Consider the following 17611-nt stretch of genomic DNA (forward strand, 5'->3'; position numbering starts at 1 on the left):
TAATTTTTGTTTTTTTTTCTTGTCCATTTTCCATTTGTATACAAAGGTTAAGTACTAAATTCTGTTTAATTTATTTATTTGTGCATGACGAAATTCTAAATTATTTATATATATTATGTAATATATATTTATACATAAAGAAAAAAAAAATAAAACTATTGTAATTATTGTGAAGAACCTTGCTAGTACATACATATTATTTCGTTGATAAATTGTTTATTGTTTGGAAGACAATTGGGTGCTTGATTGTCTTTTGATAAGTAAAAATAATGTATCTCAAAAATATAAAATAAATGGTGAAGTTATGGTGATATTATGTTTAACACGTCGTATGCGGGTCACATGTTACGTACAAAATTACAATATATTGTGTATTTTCCTCCTTGGAAATTATGTAAGGTGGCGGTTTCCATTACACAGTCCAGTCTAATCTAGACAATGAATACTTCATCGCATTTTCATAATAATAATGATAATAATAATAGTTTTAACAATAATAATATGTACAGTCCTGAAGTATAGTCGGCATTAGATTTGGCGGTAGTATTTTGCTTCACGCTGCGACTGACCGCTTCAGAACTCTGAGTCCCAGCCGGATGATTCATCGGGTGGAGTGTCTCCGTCTTCTGGATAAATATCAAAATTCGAAGAATCTAGTGGACTGTTGATCTGTAACAATAGTTAAAAACACGATATAAACAATATAAATGTATTGGGTATGTTAGCTACTCAGCCATATGGTGTTTTACTGTCGATGCAAAAAACTTACGTTAGGCACAATGGGTGGAATTATATTCTTGTTTCTTAAACCGATCCAGTCGAAACCTTTAAACCATCTAAAAAATAAATTATAAAAATATTTATACTCGGTTATTTCGATGGTACCCGAAAGTCAATACAATTCAAGTCAGTGCTCTGCCATCATGTCTTTATTTTTTTAAATAGTCTACTTACTCATGTCGTCTGATATCTTGTATGCCGCCCTTTTGGTAGCCAATCCTTTCCGTTGGATCGCTTCGGCACAGCTGTTTCACCAGACCTTGAGTCATTTTGTTCATCTGTCTCGGGAAGTTGACGGCCCCAATGCCTTTCAATATTGCATTGTAAATGTCCATTGGTTCATTCCCGCTAAACGGTGGTCTGTAAAACAGACGAAAAATATCAATATGTATACATATTGCGGTTTAATAACGTAAATGAGAGGAGAGGTGGACGTTGTATTTACACTTTACAACCTCTCAAAAACAAAAAAAAAATCAATCGAAATAAAAGGTAGAAAAGTTGATACTGCTCCAATATACATAAGGTATCTAGTATAACTCGTTATTGAGTAAATCATTAAAATGGATTTTGTTAAATTTGAATTTATTTTAGTATTATATAAAAATTAAATATTTAATTAAATTTTAATCTTTGCCTTGGCTCTTACTCTTACCCCTTGATCCAAAGCTTATCAACTAATGAAACTTCTGGTAATCTTCCAAGACACCTAGTTTTAGCACAGATGGTATAGAATACTAGAATGTAGATAATTGTTAAACTAATATTAATTAACTAATAACTAAAGCGCGGATTTTTATGCACTTAAAAGTATCGAAATATATGGCATATAATATGCAGTAAAAACTAAAAATCATGAAAATATGCAAAAATATGCAAGAATTTTTTATTTATTTAAAATTTACAATAAAACTTATAATAATTAATTACTTAAATACTTAATAATAAACAGTTTAGGGAATTTTCTAAACTTAATTTATTTTTAAAATTTTATTTATTATTAAAATGAATAATCATATGCATTTTAAGTTTTTCTTCTGTGAAGCTGTATCGTTTATCGATTAACATATTTTTAAAGACTGAGAACGAACGTTTGACGTCAACCGAAGTTATTGGGGCATATTTGAAGCAACTTAGTATTGTCGGATCTTGATAAAGATCTTTAAGCTGAACGTTTTCGCCTAATAACACTGAATTAATTTTTCGTAGAATTTTCAGACCTTCATTTTTATTGGAAAGCTCGTTTAATTTTGTTGTAAGTGTTACACCTTTCGATCCAGAAATAGAATGCATTTTTTCTTTCGTTTCGTCAATTATCGAAAAGCTTAGATGTAAAGTTATATTTCGAGTTTCCAGTTTTTTTTATGAATATCACTAAAAATGCCAAATGAGTAGATATAAATTTTAAATCATTCTACTTGACAAAATATTATCTTATACATTTTTTAAAATTTTTTTAAATTTTCGCTTCAATATACAATACATTTTGAATTTTGCCAAAATATGCAAAAATATGCAATAACCTTTAAATATGCAGGAATATGCAAAAAAAAAATTTCACCATTAGCTGCAAATTATGATAATTCGTGGAGATAACTGACAAAAATCCAAAAATATTAAAAGGAAAAAAATATGCAATTGCATAGAAATCCGTGCTCTACTAATAACAAAAATAAAGCTAAGTAACCTAACGTTGCTGCTTTCGTCAAATTTAATGTAAAACAATTTCACTTAGTTTATATACTCCTCATTGTATCTGTAGTATACCTAGTTTTTATAAGTTATTTTTGAAGTTCACAATTTTATTTTTGTGCTCAATCGGTGTTCAAACTAACACGTTTTGTTGATATTCTTAGCGCACACTAGTAACTACATTTCACAATATATTATACATATTTCATGTTATAGTAGGTAATTATTGAAAAAAAAAACTCGTAAACCACGTATAAAAAATATTGGTTCTTACAATAATTTAATATAAATTTCGATTCCGGTACACAATTACACCGGCTCTTGTCGGTTCGATTCCTGCCTTTGAACTTTACAATTATTTATAAGATAGGGTACCGCGCAGACAAGTTGTACTTACATTCCAGCCAACAGTTCGTACACGAGTATTCCCAGAGCCCAAAAGTCTACGGCTCGGTCGTGGCCCTTGTTCAGCACAACTTCTGGAGCCACATACTCGGGCGTGCCGCAGAATGTCCATGTCTTTTTGCCTCGTGGTTGTAACCTTTTGGCAAAGCCGAAGTCCACCTGCCGACGAAAGAAAACATTTTCAACTATATTGTGTATAATAATATGTTTTATGACAGAACTGGTTTGGAACAGTAAAAATAAAGTACGACGAAATATTGGGATCAATATATTTTGGGGAGGAGATGGTCACATTTCTCTCGCAACGAGCACAATAATTATAACCTTGAGCCATCAGTGCGAACATTATCTAACTGCATAAGCAGACGACAGACGTATACACAGCGATACAGATTCAGTTGTGTTAATTTTTAATCGGACTTTATGAGTTGTGATAGTGTATTCGTGTAAATCACATTTCACATTTTGTTATTAGGTACTCGTATTTATACCTATTTTCATTTAGCCGGGTGAAAGACTAAGTTTTGAATGGCCGAATACGAAATGATGTTTACGTCGATAATAAAATTGTACAATATTTCAGAAACCGCGCATTTCGTCGATAACAGTGGTGTAGGTACCTAGAGGTAGTCTGACCGCGACTCACCGCTACCATTGTTACGCATTGTTATTAATATAGGTACGTATAGAAGAGCTTCGATACCCACTGGTTTTTGACGAAAACATAATTATCGTACCAATAAAATTAGTGATGTGATAGAAAAAATGAGAAATGCATTTTTAATTCGTTTTAAAGTTTAAGCGAGACAATTTTACTACTTTTTAAAATATCGACTCCAAGTCTCTAATCTTCCTCTTCAATTTGATTTTAAAACGCATAAATTGTTAAATTCTCAAACGGTGATTAGGTGCACAGAATCGAATAAGGAATATTAAAAAATCGGGACGATCGATTTCAAGTAACTTTCATAGCGAATTTAAGTATGTTTTCAGATTTCTTATCGCATAAATATAGTTAAGTATCAGTTTTGTCAATTATGTCGGTACGTTAAACAAAAAGTGTATGCTTTTAACTCGTAAGGTTAAACACTCACATTAATGGTATTACTAGGCACACATTTACAAAAGTATACACGTTCTTGCGTTCTTGGAAAATTGTTTTTATTGAATTTCTTAAAAATGATCAGTATCAAATATCCCCTTCGTTTTGTAAAAAAGCGATCGTGTTTATTTTTCGCAGGTACCTAATGTGTCTTATGTTTGCGCTTACATGCAGAAAAATTGTAATCACGTTTGATTTAATAATCTATGTTTAATGATTACTGGTTAATTGCATCGCATATTTATAATAATATCCACAGTCATGGGCGAATCCAGGGGGGGGGCACTGGTGGCAAGTGTCACCCCCGTTGGAAAAAAATAATAAAAATTTTAGTATCAACATTTTTTTTTTGTGGGGAGGATATATATCTATATTATAACATTTTTCCTATAAAGTGCCCCAACCGTAAATACATGCTGGATCCGCCCTTGTCCACAGTCCACACTGAAAACTTCAAATGGTGGTTTTAACCAATGTTCGCATGCTGTAGTCTTTCCTGATTTTTGTCGTTAGCGTATACACGGGCACGTGTATCATGTAGGTATTCAATATCGGCGCATACTAGTTGCCTCCCATCCTTATCGAAAATAAAAAGGTTAATTTACACTAGTTGCCTCCGATTGCCAAGTAGTTCATAATTATATACGAGTTGCCTCCCATATAGAATTAACTAGTGGTTTATAAACTTCACTAAACAGTTCCACATAAATAGGTAATGTTTATTCATTATTAAGAATATCAGAGTTGGTTAAAACAATAATAATATAAAAATAATCAATAAAAATAAAACATATTATATTACTTATTAAAAATATATAGTGCAGTTAAAAACATCAGCCTTAGGTTTAATAATATGTAGAATAATATTATAATAGTATTTTTAGACAAACATTTGCTGTCTGGGGTACGTCGGGAGGCAACTCGTATAAAAATTATTGACCTTTTTGATTTCGGGAGGCAACTAGTGTGTCCCCTTCAATATTCATGTGGCCAGTTGTGTTCGTAAATTGCGTTATATGTTTTTGACTAACTGTATTGCACACATATTTTGACAAATAAATGGACGTGTTTATGATTTGTGCCACGGATAAAAATTAATACTCATAAATGTCACGATAAATAATTATTTTGTCGAATTTAAATTTTAGGTATTTTATAATGTCAATAAAAATCAAATAAGTTAAAGGAATTATCATTTACGATAATTTAGAGATAACTAAATGCATTAAATATTGTCTTTTAGATTACTATGCATGTTTTAATAAAATTAAAAACCGCATAGTTTATTAACCGCTTAACCACATATCCATACGGCGAAGTAATTGAACATTTTAAACTATTTGATGTGCTATATATATACCGGACACGGGTAACGAGTTACCCACATGGATTTTATGGAATACGCTGAAAGTGTAAAAACGATATTTGGATTTAATTTCTTTCGTGTTCGCGTAAGTCTACCGAAGTACCGAATTCACAACTACGTCGTCAGTCAGTTCTTTCGTGTCGTGTTAAAAGTTGAACTCGACCCAACTCTACAAATGTCTTGATAATTCATGGTTAGTGAATACCAATAATACCATGGTTGCAAATTACAATGGTCAATCAAAATACGATAAAAGGCTCACGATACGACTGACGAAGTAGCTGATTGTTCAATTCGTGTTATCGATCACATTGATTACTACAGGTTACCGTGAAGTTGAAATATTCCAACTTGATCGCCACATGTGGTTATGGTGTTTACCACTTTACCTCGTAAAAAAAACAGTGACTATTATTAAACATAATGTACCAAACATAGATTACCAAAACCACGAAATACGTCATACGGTAATAGTTAAGGAATATTTGAAATAACGTCTTGATATGAGTAACTTAAAGGAGATTTACAACTCGTCGCGTAGTGTAAAATATTTTTTTCTGATTGGCTCATCAACATTTGGCGATAAAAATTTAATAGCATTTACCACCATGAAGTTAAATATATTCAACTATTAATTTGGTGGTTATATTCAGGTAAAATTGTTCACTAATTAGATAGCATGATGATAATTCTAATAATATGTATTTTAGTATATTTATTATTTTTATTTTGTTTGATTACATTATTATCCTGGAATACACACAGCACGACAATTGTGAACTATCTTTAAGCCCCTTCGAGAAGCAATGTAATCCGTATTACATGGGATTTACTGAGTTAGTGTTGAATGGTATCTAGATAAAAATGTTATATTTTATTTCGAAACTGACCAGTTTCACGAAACCCTGCCGGTCGAGCAACAGGTTTTCCGGCTTCAAGTCCCTGTAGACAACGTCGATTCCGTGCAAGTAGTCCAGTGCTTCTACAACGCACGCGATCACGAAACACGCTGCATTGTCGTCGAAACACTTCCGGTCCCGGAGGAGTGTCCACACCTCGCCACCCAGACAAGCCTCCATTAGCATGTACACATATCTGTTGTCTTTATACGTCTTGTACAGTCTATAAGGTAAACGATCGGCAGATTAATATTGTAGCCTAATCATAACACTATATATTTCGTTTGACGACTTGGTTATAAAACAAATAAATACCGTTGTACATATGTTATTATTGTTTTTCCATAATAACAAATAATACCGTGTGGGTTAATAATATGATAATATTATATTATTATTATACCCCATGTATAAAACGTGTATCGGTATATAGTGGCGTACACAGGATTGTTTCATGAGGGGGGTTTACAGGAGGTAGCGAAAAATAATAATTCCGTTCTACAATAGGTATAAGTAATTACAGTAATTTTTTCAGGGGGAGGGGGTTAGATCCTTAATGTCACCATCGGTACGCCACTGGCGGTATAGTGGTTCGGTGGTGGATAGACGAATCTGTTAAAAACGAATTCATCGCGAGGAAAATATTTCTGAATTAAACTTATGACTAAAGAGCACGGATTCACAGATTAGTATTCTCTAAAAAGTATCACAGCATGCCATATAATTAACCATATTGTTTAAAAAAGTTTACAAAGTTAATTCGTTTATTAAATATTTATTAATTAGAAACTTAATACGAATATTTTTTTCAGTGAAACTGTTTTACTAAGCTTATTTCTTGTTAAGAACATGGTTTATTATTTATTAATTGATAAAGGGTTACCAAAAATGACAGGTCCGTAGTAAATTAATTTATTAGAATTTTCTACTTTGCGAAATATTATTTTACACCTATATTACGTATGAAAGCAATAGTTATATAATTTAATTTCATTTAAATATGCAATACATTCAAAATTTTGTTAACATTTTCGCCAAAAAAAAAAAAAAAAAAAAAATTGTCATTAGAAATAATAAACTTACAAAAATTAAAAATATATAATTTCAAAATAATTTATGTTCTAAATTTATATCGTAAATAAAAACTTAATGAAATAATATCTATATATTTTAATTCATTTTAGATTAATACTTACTTGCCGATAAATGGACTTGTGCACGATTCCAAAATGGTTTTCTCGTTGTACACGTGTTCCTGTTGCTGCATGTCCACTATTTGTTGTTTTTTTAGTTTCTTCATCGCATACGATCGGCTTTTATCTAGCTTCATACACACTAAATCGACTCTGCCAAAGCCACCCACTCCAATCGTGGCAATAGTTTCGAAATCATTCAGCTCCACTCGGAATAGTTCCGGGTATAATGTTTCTGCAATACGGAGTTTATGTATTTAAAAGTAAAGTATTTCACTGACATTTTCTTGATCAAATATTGTAATTTTCTATTTAAAATTTTTTTTTTTTTAATAAAATAATTAGTAGTTTAAAATATATTTATCACTTCTTACATACGTATAGTATTTATACATTTTAAGTATTTTTTAGGTTTTTTTTTTAAATTTCATTGTTAACAATAACCATAGCTATACTTGAGAGTTATAAACATTAATTATGAAAATGTGCATTATGGTTAAACAAACCAGAATCCCAGGACCCCACGATTACCTTGCAGTGTGTTATTAATACTTTTAAAATGTATTTTACACAATTGTGTGTTGTATATTATGCTTATTGTAAAATCTATCTTGTGCGACGTTATTGTGATAACAATAATTTGTAGGTACTCACTTGTCTTGCTTTCTACTGATAACTGGACCGAGGGTTTTCGTGGATGTTCTGTGTACTTTTTGTTTTTTAGTTCCTCTAGATTGCCGATAAAATGCACAAAAGGCCTATTCATACATAACAATGAATTTTGTTATTATTTCTTTACTCTATAAACATATTATAGGCTTTATAATTTTATTTTTCGATAAATCGTCAAATGTTTAACGTTTTTATATACACATACGCAATACGCTCACACACAGCAAACACATTTTATGAATTGACGGCATATATTATTGCAAAGATCTAAAGTGTATAGTTATAATAATAATCAAAGTTTAGTTAAAAAAATAAAATAGTAATCTATTAACTCTCTGTCCAGCGTGAGACATTCAGCTCCCGGGTGCATGGCCACGACGTTGGCAGTCCTCTTATCTTTTTTTAACAGAGCAACTTCCCCAAAAAATTCCCCTTGTTCCAAAACTCCAAATTCTTCTTCTTCATATTCACCTGAAAATTATTTAATTTAATTATGTCTTGGAATTTTGAAGAGTGACAGTTGGTTGTGTATCAATGAAGTGTATTAAGTATATAATGTATTTATATTTAAATTTATATTAATTATGTATTTATTTTAATGAACGCGAATTACAGATAAGGACCGGTATTAGAATTAGATTTTTTTCGAATATAACCATAGACTCATAATATATAACTTCTGTTTATTTAATTTATAACACAAATATCGGCTGTAGCTTATAAGCGCAAAATATGATCCAAAGTTCAAACGCAACCTAAAAGTGTAAAAATAAATACTCCATAAGCGCAAAAAAAAATAATATCTTATTAACAAATCATAATCACAAATAAATTTTAAAAAAATTAAGTGTATTTTATAAATTAGATATAAGTTTATACTGTACTATAATATATTATATAGTTATCTTAAATGATTATCAACCTTCACCGTAATTTGTTGTGATAAAATATGATGCGATAATACTAAGCTTTTACTGAATTCGATCACTGTTGATGTATTTTTGAATAATAAAAATACTACATATTTAATTAAAATGAATAATTTAAGTTAAAAATTAACACAATATTTATTTTTGTGCTTTTATCTCACTAATAAGGTACCAAAGTGCGAAATGAATTTGCGTTTTTAGTCTATCGAAAAAAAATAGACGATTTGCGCTCTTGGATTTCACCGCAAATATCGATATAAATTGATTTTTTTAAATACTACACCTATATTATTTTTTTCAGAGAATTTAAATTTTAAATGAGTACTTAATTTGGTTATTCTAGTTTAGGAGGATATCTACCTCTAATATTATAAAATAAATTCTTAATTAGACATTTAGATCACTGATACTTACACGGTGGGTATGCATATTTACGGTGTTTGTATTAGTATATTACTATATTAGTATATTCAATTAGTATTAATTTGCAAAATATTAATAATTTAACACTTAAAGTGACATAACGAACTAGCCTTTATTGGTCTTTGTGACTTTTACTCGTCCTTCGCTCAGTATGTAGAACTTGTCACCAAGAGTGTCCTGTTTTATGATGTAGTGCCCTTCCGGATAAAATTCCTGAAAAAACAGTTCCAAATTTATAAGTTAATTACGATCATTAATTAAGAACGTATTCTGCGTAAAACATGTGCTATTGCACGAATTTCTGTAGGTATACCCTTGATAGATATTATACGTTTTAAAAACTTTTAAAAAAGTCAAATATGTTGAGTGTAACATAAATTTCCGTGTGCATTAGACAATACGTTTATACGCTAAAGCTAAAAGGTCGTTAGAATTCCGACCCTTTATTAAAGCATGAGTAAATCTCAAAGTTTGTTTTTATTCGTAATATATTGTATATACCGATATAATACTTAATATTAATATAACTTATTATTTAAAATAGTTTTCGTTACGCAAATGGTTTTTAAGTAATTTGTTGCTATAATTTAATATTTTTATGGAAACGACAATTGATTAAATGTTCATTTTAAAATACAGATAATAGTGTTTAAATACATAAAGCATTTATAAAGTAATTTAGTTAATTTATTTGTGTCTATTGTTAATAAATATTTTATAGTCATAATATAACAATTGATAACATAATTAATTAAAAAAAAAAAAAAAATTGATTTTTATAAATATTTACTAATCTTATGAGTAGAGAATTACATTTTTAAAAATAATTTAAGTTTAAATTAAATAATCTGCAAATAACTAGCAAGATTTAATTATTATAATATGGAAATGATTAGTAATAAATAATAATATAGTATTCACTATTCATATATTTTTGTAAGTACGCGTATGAATATCGTAACTTAAATAGCCTATATATTTATATAAAAATATATTATAATTTTTTTACAATAAAATAATTTATTTTAATTGTGTGGCTATGGTGTTGAGGCAATGGAAGGAGAAGGTTGTTGGTTAATTATTTACATAATACCTTTTTGCTATTATAAGTAACCTTTAATGTAGGCACCTTTAACTAATATTAAGGTGATATGTTGATTATTTTTATATTTTTAATACTGGGCAAGTGTGTATGAAGCTTATATACATTTTTACTAAATACTGAACAATTTATTGGTAGAATATGAGTATATGATGTATTGGTATCGATTACAACAAATATTTATTTATTTTAATATGATTACTATAGTTGAGCGAGAGTGTCGTACCTCTTTTAAGACGTCAGCGATTTTTGATAAAAATTCTTCGTTGAGATCTTTCATTAATGGTACGCTTTTCAAAAATCCTACTCGTTCGTCAAATCGTTTCATAGCAGAAGTCTTCATGATTTGCTGATACGCTACTCTTTCCAAAGTCCACACCTTAACATCTTGGGTGGCTAGAAACAAATACATAAACAATTTCAAGGAATTATAGAATTTCTAAATCTCATAACATGTTTAATATTAAAATAATAAAATATAATATGAAAAAATTTGAATTCGTCAGTCAACTATATCACCTACTCAGTTACCTCTCACCGATGCGGTCCGTGGACAGTTGTAAAGTATGGCCATCTCGCCAAACACTTCACCAGGTCCAATGGAATCTACCACACGTCCGCTTTGGATTACGTCGAACTTTCCTTCGTCGGCCACGTACAAACAACATCCTGCGTAGTATAATAATAGCGTTTAAATATTATTTAAAATTGTTTCAAACATGATGGTTAAAAATAACTGGGAAGTTTTTTTATTAGACAAATATATAAATTATATAACCTAACCTGGATCGCCTTTTCTGATAACGTATGCCCCAGCTTCGAAATCTTTCGGGTACATGACGTCTACAATTTCGGAAATTTGGTTGGTGTTCAAATTTTTCAAAAACTGATTTTTGCACAGTGCTTGTTTAATTAGATGTTTGGTTCTGAAATCAGCATCTGGTACAATATATGACCGCGTATACACAATATAATATAATGATAATAAAAAGGTCTTACTTAATAGGTTTTGACTGTTTGGGAAACGATATAGGCATTTCTGAAGAAGTCGAACATTCTCCAGACACTCCTTTTTTTTTGTCCAGTCGGTGTTGTAACGACTGCGCCGGTGGCAAGAGAAATTGATTTGATACTGCATTCTCGAGCATGTTCTATGCAAACAAAGTCCAAATAAACATGAATTCAGAGAATTATTAAATTGATTTATCGATGTCAATAAGGTACAGTGACTATACATTATAATCTACATAATTACTACTTTATTAATATATATATTTTTAACAAAAATATTAAATTTTACTAATCGTAATTGTGTATAAACTGATGTCATTTTTATAAATTTTGAGAAAGTTTCGATAGTTTAAAGTATGATTTATTATAATAATGAATCTTAGAACATGCAATCCACTTTAAATGGGTTAGATCCTTCTTAAAGAATTCAGATTGTTAAATATAAAAATGTTATTTCAGAAAGTATAAATGTTTTGTCCAGCGTACCTCAAAGTTACCTATTGTTCATTTACTTTTTTTTTGTTATTATTTATAATTTATAAATGATGTACCTATTCGAAAAAATAAAAACAGTATAAATTCTCAATACTTTCCGGTGATAAATAGTTGATTAAATAAATGAAATGTCATGATATATTTTTATTAACGCAAAATGATATAAGTATTTTTTTGATAGGTGTAATAATTTTATATTAATCATTATATTTAACATTAGTTCGTCCTTACCTAGAATATGCTTATTATTCTGAATCAATTTCAAAACCATTACGACTAATATCAGGAATCTAACATTTGTTCTAATTAGTTCTATTCATCCTTCTAATGATTACACTAAAAAATAAACGAATCAATCCTCACATTATCTTTAGAACTGGCTACATGCACGCTATTGATAATACAATTTGACTATTTATTTCTTTTATAATATTTGAATTATTATTATGAATTTTAAAATTACTATTTAAACTAAGTTTATGTTAAAGTTTAATGTATTTAAATTTCTTGTAAATTTGATTTGTTTTCGTGAATAAATTATTATTATAATGTTATACCAGTAATAAGGTAGTTCCAATGGTTTTGCAACTGCACAGGTAAAACTGAGATAAGACAATCGTCAATCAGTGAGGGTTTTATTTGTACCAGTTTAAAATTTTTAATTATATTGTTACAATAATTATATACTACTTGTATAATAATATTACTATTTGACGATTTTCAATCGGCTTTGAAGTGTTTTGGAGTGCAGAAAAATTATTTTTATAGAAAAAAACTAAATTTTTTATATTTTGTTATATATTTAAAATTTTTATATTTTTAACATTTATTACCAACCCACCCATTTTGACAAAAAAAATATTTTTTGACATATTACTGCATACACGCACATGTTAAATTAGGTTTCTATATGTCTTCCAAGTGAAATGTCAAATGTGGATAACAATTATATTTCATGTTTGACAGCGTTATTGTCTGCTATCTTTCTGCCATCGTGCTTTATAAAATTTATCACTCCGTCACTAGGTGACTGTCTGTAATACTATATGATATTTTTTATATTTCAATATAAAACATTAAAATAATGATAAGTACTAAATAATAATAATAATAATAATAAATTGTTTCTAATTAATATTAACATAGTTAACATCTAATATTTTATAATGATACGTAGAAAAAAATAAGATAGTTTTCTAATGATCCTTAAATGTCACACTTTTTATTTGTTTTGACAATAATTTTTGTTATAAAAATTGAATGCTTGTAGCCATGGGGGGATTTATCCCCTTGATTCCTCCCCACCTCGTAATTACGTCACTGTATTATAGTAACGATAGCCATTCAGATACTTACATGATTAAAACATAATAAAATACAATTAACTATTAAGTAAACAAAGTATTTACAGTATTTTTATGAATAAATCACTAATCAATAATTAATTAATTTGCACGTAAGATATTATAGAAATACAGAGAAGTATTAATCATGATTCATGATTCATAAGTATTTTAAATTTTAAATTAAAGACTGAATTTTAGGTCACTTGGTGGTAGGTTGATAATTTTATACAGTTTGGTTGAGATAACAAACGTGTACCGGAAATAGTGACGTAGCTCTTTATTTTTATTTATACTTTAAATAAATCTATATATATACGTAATATTATTGCAAACCGGCAATGCCAGTATCCGTGCGAATCGCAGATATCATTCGAGACATAGCTAATATATGCAACTCTATCAACGTTCGTGTAGATAACATACAATGCAAGTTCAGTAGTATAAATTTAATTCATTTTATGTGTATTTTTTTTTTATATGCAACTTCAAAGCATTGGTTTTATTTTATTTTTTTACTTGATAACTTTTTATGAGGGAATGAAATTATACTTATGCAGTTTTGCTCTTCTCTTGCATCATACTAATAATAATATATCAATGTCCCGGGGGGGGGGGGGGGAAACGGCAAGCTTTCCACAGCTCATTCACTGTTTTCGACGACATTTACGTCAGACATTGTTACGTATATTTTTAACGTGATGAAATCTTATTATAGCAGAACATTCAACTCGCTGATAATCAGAAATTTTAAGCCTAAGTGGGTCAATAACTAGAGCGGCAGATATATGCATTGGTGCAGGAAGCTATTTTGTGATATATTAACCATTATTCAACTTAAGCTGTAGCCGGTAGCTATGCGTATACACACAAGGATATAAGTGGATTAAATACAATACTATATTATTATTATATTCACCATTCGTCGAAAATTGTTTGTGAGTGTTTACACAATATTATATATTTTAATTATCATACCTACCAAATATTATACATTTGTAATAATATTTTATTTATGTTCGGAAGACTTAGCATTGTACATTTATCTGTACGATACGTAAACACATTGCCGTAATAAGCTAAAACACAACAACTCTCACCTCCTCCTTGAAAAATTAATAATAATAAAACATAAAAATGACGATTAATACAAATATACGTTTATTATAGTGGCTTGCGGCATTTTAGTTTATACGAGGTCATCATATGTATAATAGCGTTATTTATGTTCTTCTATGCGTGCGTGTAAAATATATTAATTTTTCGTGTTTTGAAAATGAATGGTTAAATGAAATAAAAGAAAACTAGTACAGACCAATTGATTTTATTTTATACCAGAAAAAGTTGCATAGTTTTGCAAAGTGCAGAGTATGAGTACGATGTAAGCGTCTACGATTTACCTCAACATTTAAAAAATATTATGGTCAATCTCAAAAAACTCAAATTTTGGTTTTATGTTTATTGGTGGATAAATGAGATTGTGTTATTAGTTTTGAGGTTAGAACATATAATATTGAAATTTTTCAAAAATCTAATGAAACATTTTTTGTTACTCTTTAAAAGTTGGAAAAATTGAGATTGATTATGATTACTCTTAATAAAGGACTAGTCGTTGATCATAGTATATATGTTTATGTCGTGCTGTTATGTGTGTTTAGGTATGTGTTGATAGTTGTACCTATAGTCATTAGTAAAATATTTAACAGTAACGTGGCGAAAAAGGTGTTTAGCAATGAAATCTCTGTATTTATTTAAAAGGGTGACTCGACACGACGAATCTACTTATCTTGCTGTAAGTTAAACAAAATTCCATTTACAGTTATTTATATAACCATTTTATTCTTGATAGGTTAAATAGAGATTACAGGTAGCTATAATACTTATATAGTATATTACTTATGCATAATATTATGTTCTCCAACCATGTAATTCGGATTATTTGGATTATTTTTATAAACTTTTAGTTTTTGTTTATATATATTTTATAGTTTAATGTTGCACGTTCTTATAGAAGAATATATAATATTTTAATACAAAATTTACTACTAAAATTTATCAAAAATTTCGTATTACTTAGTATTTGTGAATCTAGTACGAATAAATATTTGATAATATGACTTATTTCAAACAACAAACCAGATAATGTTTGACTACGCATTATGATATATATAAGCTGTATATTTTAGGCGATTTAAACCTTGGGGATTATTAGACAACGAGGTCGGGATTTTCGACACCGATTTATTCGTGTTTGGGCGTCGAATACAAAACGATATTACTACAGCAGGCAATCGTCATTGAGTTGGTCACGCCACTGCGGTTTGGGGGTACGTTCGTGTCATGGTCGTAGGCAAGCGGGAAGCCGGTGCACGATCATATGATATCAGACTCACGCGTATGTCTTCGACGGCCCTGCCCAATTGTTCTATGGTCCGATCCTTTTCGTCCATGGCCGTTTTGAGGCGCTCCACGTCCCGGGTCAATTCGTTTAAGACAGCGGAGGAAGTGGCGGTGGTGGCAGTCATCTTCAGGTCGGATACGCCACTGCGGCCTGACTCAGTCGTTTTCCGACTGTCTACGTAGGCACCGCCACCACCAGAAATCGCGTTGCCCATGAACAACAGCAGCGCGTGGCACATGCCGTCCTCCTGCATTATTAATTATGATTATGATTATTTTATTCTACCTGCGGGTCATCAACTGTTTGTCCGACTTACGTGCGTGCGCCCGGTTACCCCGGTATATGTAACCTACGAACGGTGATTATTCGCTTAAATATTATACCACAGTCGCGATTGTCGTGCTACGACTCTTCACCATATACTCTGTGCATCACAACAGTGCAACTGGTATCCACTTGATGCGGGTACACCTCCACCACCTTCTATCCGACTGTCGGCCATGCGACGCATACCCACTGAGTGTGTATAAATTATAAAATGTCGTATAATAACTATTATCTCTGGTGCCGTTATCGTGGTCGTCCCCTATTTATATATATATATATATGTATATGTATATGTTATGTTATGTTAAAATACGTGCGTACTGCCACTGGTTTTTTTTTTTTTTTAATTGGGTCACGGGCCGCCCACGATCATACGATATTGTAATGTTATACAGGGTATTTTAAATTATGTGCGTGCACTAAAATTCAGCGCAATCTCCACCGGAGCATTTCTATCACGAATATCGTCTATATGCGACCCTGTGGGTAACACTGCATACCTTATGTAATTATTTATTTTTGCCGCATGTACAATATAATATTATGTAGGTTATACGTATTACATATACCTCAGCGATATTGCATGCAAGTGTTAATTTTTTTCCCAAAATACATGAAAAAATATTGTCACCCAAGTTGTTATTAATGCACCTCCACTGCCAATGGCTGCATGGGGCATCGCAAAAACAATATTTCACCGCCGGGCCGTACCGTTGTGAATTACGCGCACTACATCGCATGACTATTATTTTTATGTGAACCTTGCTATATAGTATATAATGATATGTATTATATTTCTCTAAGACAATTGTCGCTTACGTTATTATTTTTGCGTGTATATTTTATTATTATTGTATAAGTTTTGGTACCGTGAAGACGCTAATCTGTTCATAAATGATTTAGGCATATGGAAAGGTTAAATACGACTTTTGTAAAAAGGTAAATTTTTGTTTTAATTTTGTTAAATATTAGATTTCACGAAGAACAATTCAACGTTCAAGATTTATATAACTGAGGTCGGCGAAGGAGATTGTAAAAAAGGATGCATGACCACACATATATGTATAAACTCGATTACTCGAAGTGATTTATTTAACGTAAGATACTCATTATTTTAGAAAACATTAACGTTTTTTTAAAAAAAATTCTTTTATATAATTTTAAGCTGTTAAAAAATAACATTTTGTGAAAAAAACATTATATTTCTACTATTTTTTATATTATAATTGTATTTTTATTTATTCTTTGAAATACAACAAAAGCAAAATGTCAAAGCAGAAAAGCAGAATATTATTCGAAGTATTTAGTCTATATAAACAAAATTCGGAAGTAGTTAAAAGTATTTAAAATTTTGGTGAGCGGAATAGATATACCAACATTTCGAATACCCTTTACACACCTCTTTATCACTTTAAAACTTGTAATTCAAAACTACTGTCAAAATTCGTTTATATAAGCAATGCGTAACTAT

General features: G+C 30.0%; 1 protein-coding gene across 2 annotated transcripts; it reads right to left on the minus strand.

Moving 5' to 3' along the window:
• Positions 1–157: 157 nt before the first annotated feature.
• Positions 158–16303, minus strand: LOC112600622 (cGMP-dependent protein kinase, isozyme 1). Of its 2 annotated transcripts, XM_025347904.1 has the most exons (15): positions 16130–16303; positions 15806–16060; positions 11563–11714; positions 11347–11489; positions 11095–11232; positions 10790–10959; positions 9572–9674; positions 8442–8580; positions 8092–8195; positions 7441–7672; positions 6236–6467; positions 2870–3036; positions 955–1140; positions 770–836; positions 158–669 (listed from the first exon to the last, which is right to left on the minus strand). In XM_025347904.1, the coding sequence occupies exons 2-15, from the start codon at positions 16049–16051 to the stop codon at positions 574–576; spliced, it is 2175 nt and encodes a 724-aa protein (XP_025203689.1). In that variant the 5' UTR covers positions 16052–16060; positions 16130–16303; the 3' UTR covers positions 158–573. The 2 variants fall into 2 exon arrangements, with proteins under 2 accessions (XP_025203689.1, XP_025203690.1); XM_025347905.1 differs by lacking the exons at positions 15806–16060; positions 16130–16303 and adding an exon at positions 12960–13047.
• Positions 16304–17611: the final 1308 nt, after the last annotated feature.

This window comes from Melanaphis sacchari, unplaced genomic scaffold, assembly GCF_002803265.2.
Source record: "Melanaphis sacchari strain LSU unplaced genomic scaffold, SCAv2.0 Contig65_pilon_pilon, whole genome shotgun sequence".
Classification (NCBI taxonomy): domain Eukaryota; kingdom Metazoa; phylum Arthropoda; class Insecta; order Hemiptera; family Aphididae; genus Melanaphis; species Melanaphis sacchari.

What these genes read in the sequence shown, in the direction of transcription:
- LOC112600622 (XM_025347904.1), bottom strand. Translation starts at nt 16,051, where the DNA reads ATGTGCCACGCGCTGCTGTTGTTCATGGGCAACGCGATTTCTGGTGGT. An exon ending in GGGCCGTCGAAGACATACGC is followed by an intron (nt 11,715 to 15,805) that starts GTGAGTCTGATA and finishes TTGTTTGCATAG; the next exon opens with AACATGCTCGAGAATGCAGT. An exon ending in AAACAGTCAAAACCTATTAA is followed by an intron (nt 11,490 to 11,562) that starts GTAAGACCTTTT and finishes TGCTGATTTCAG; the next exon opens with AACCAAACATCTAATTAAAC.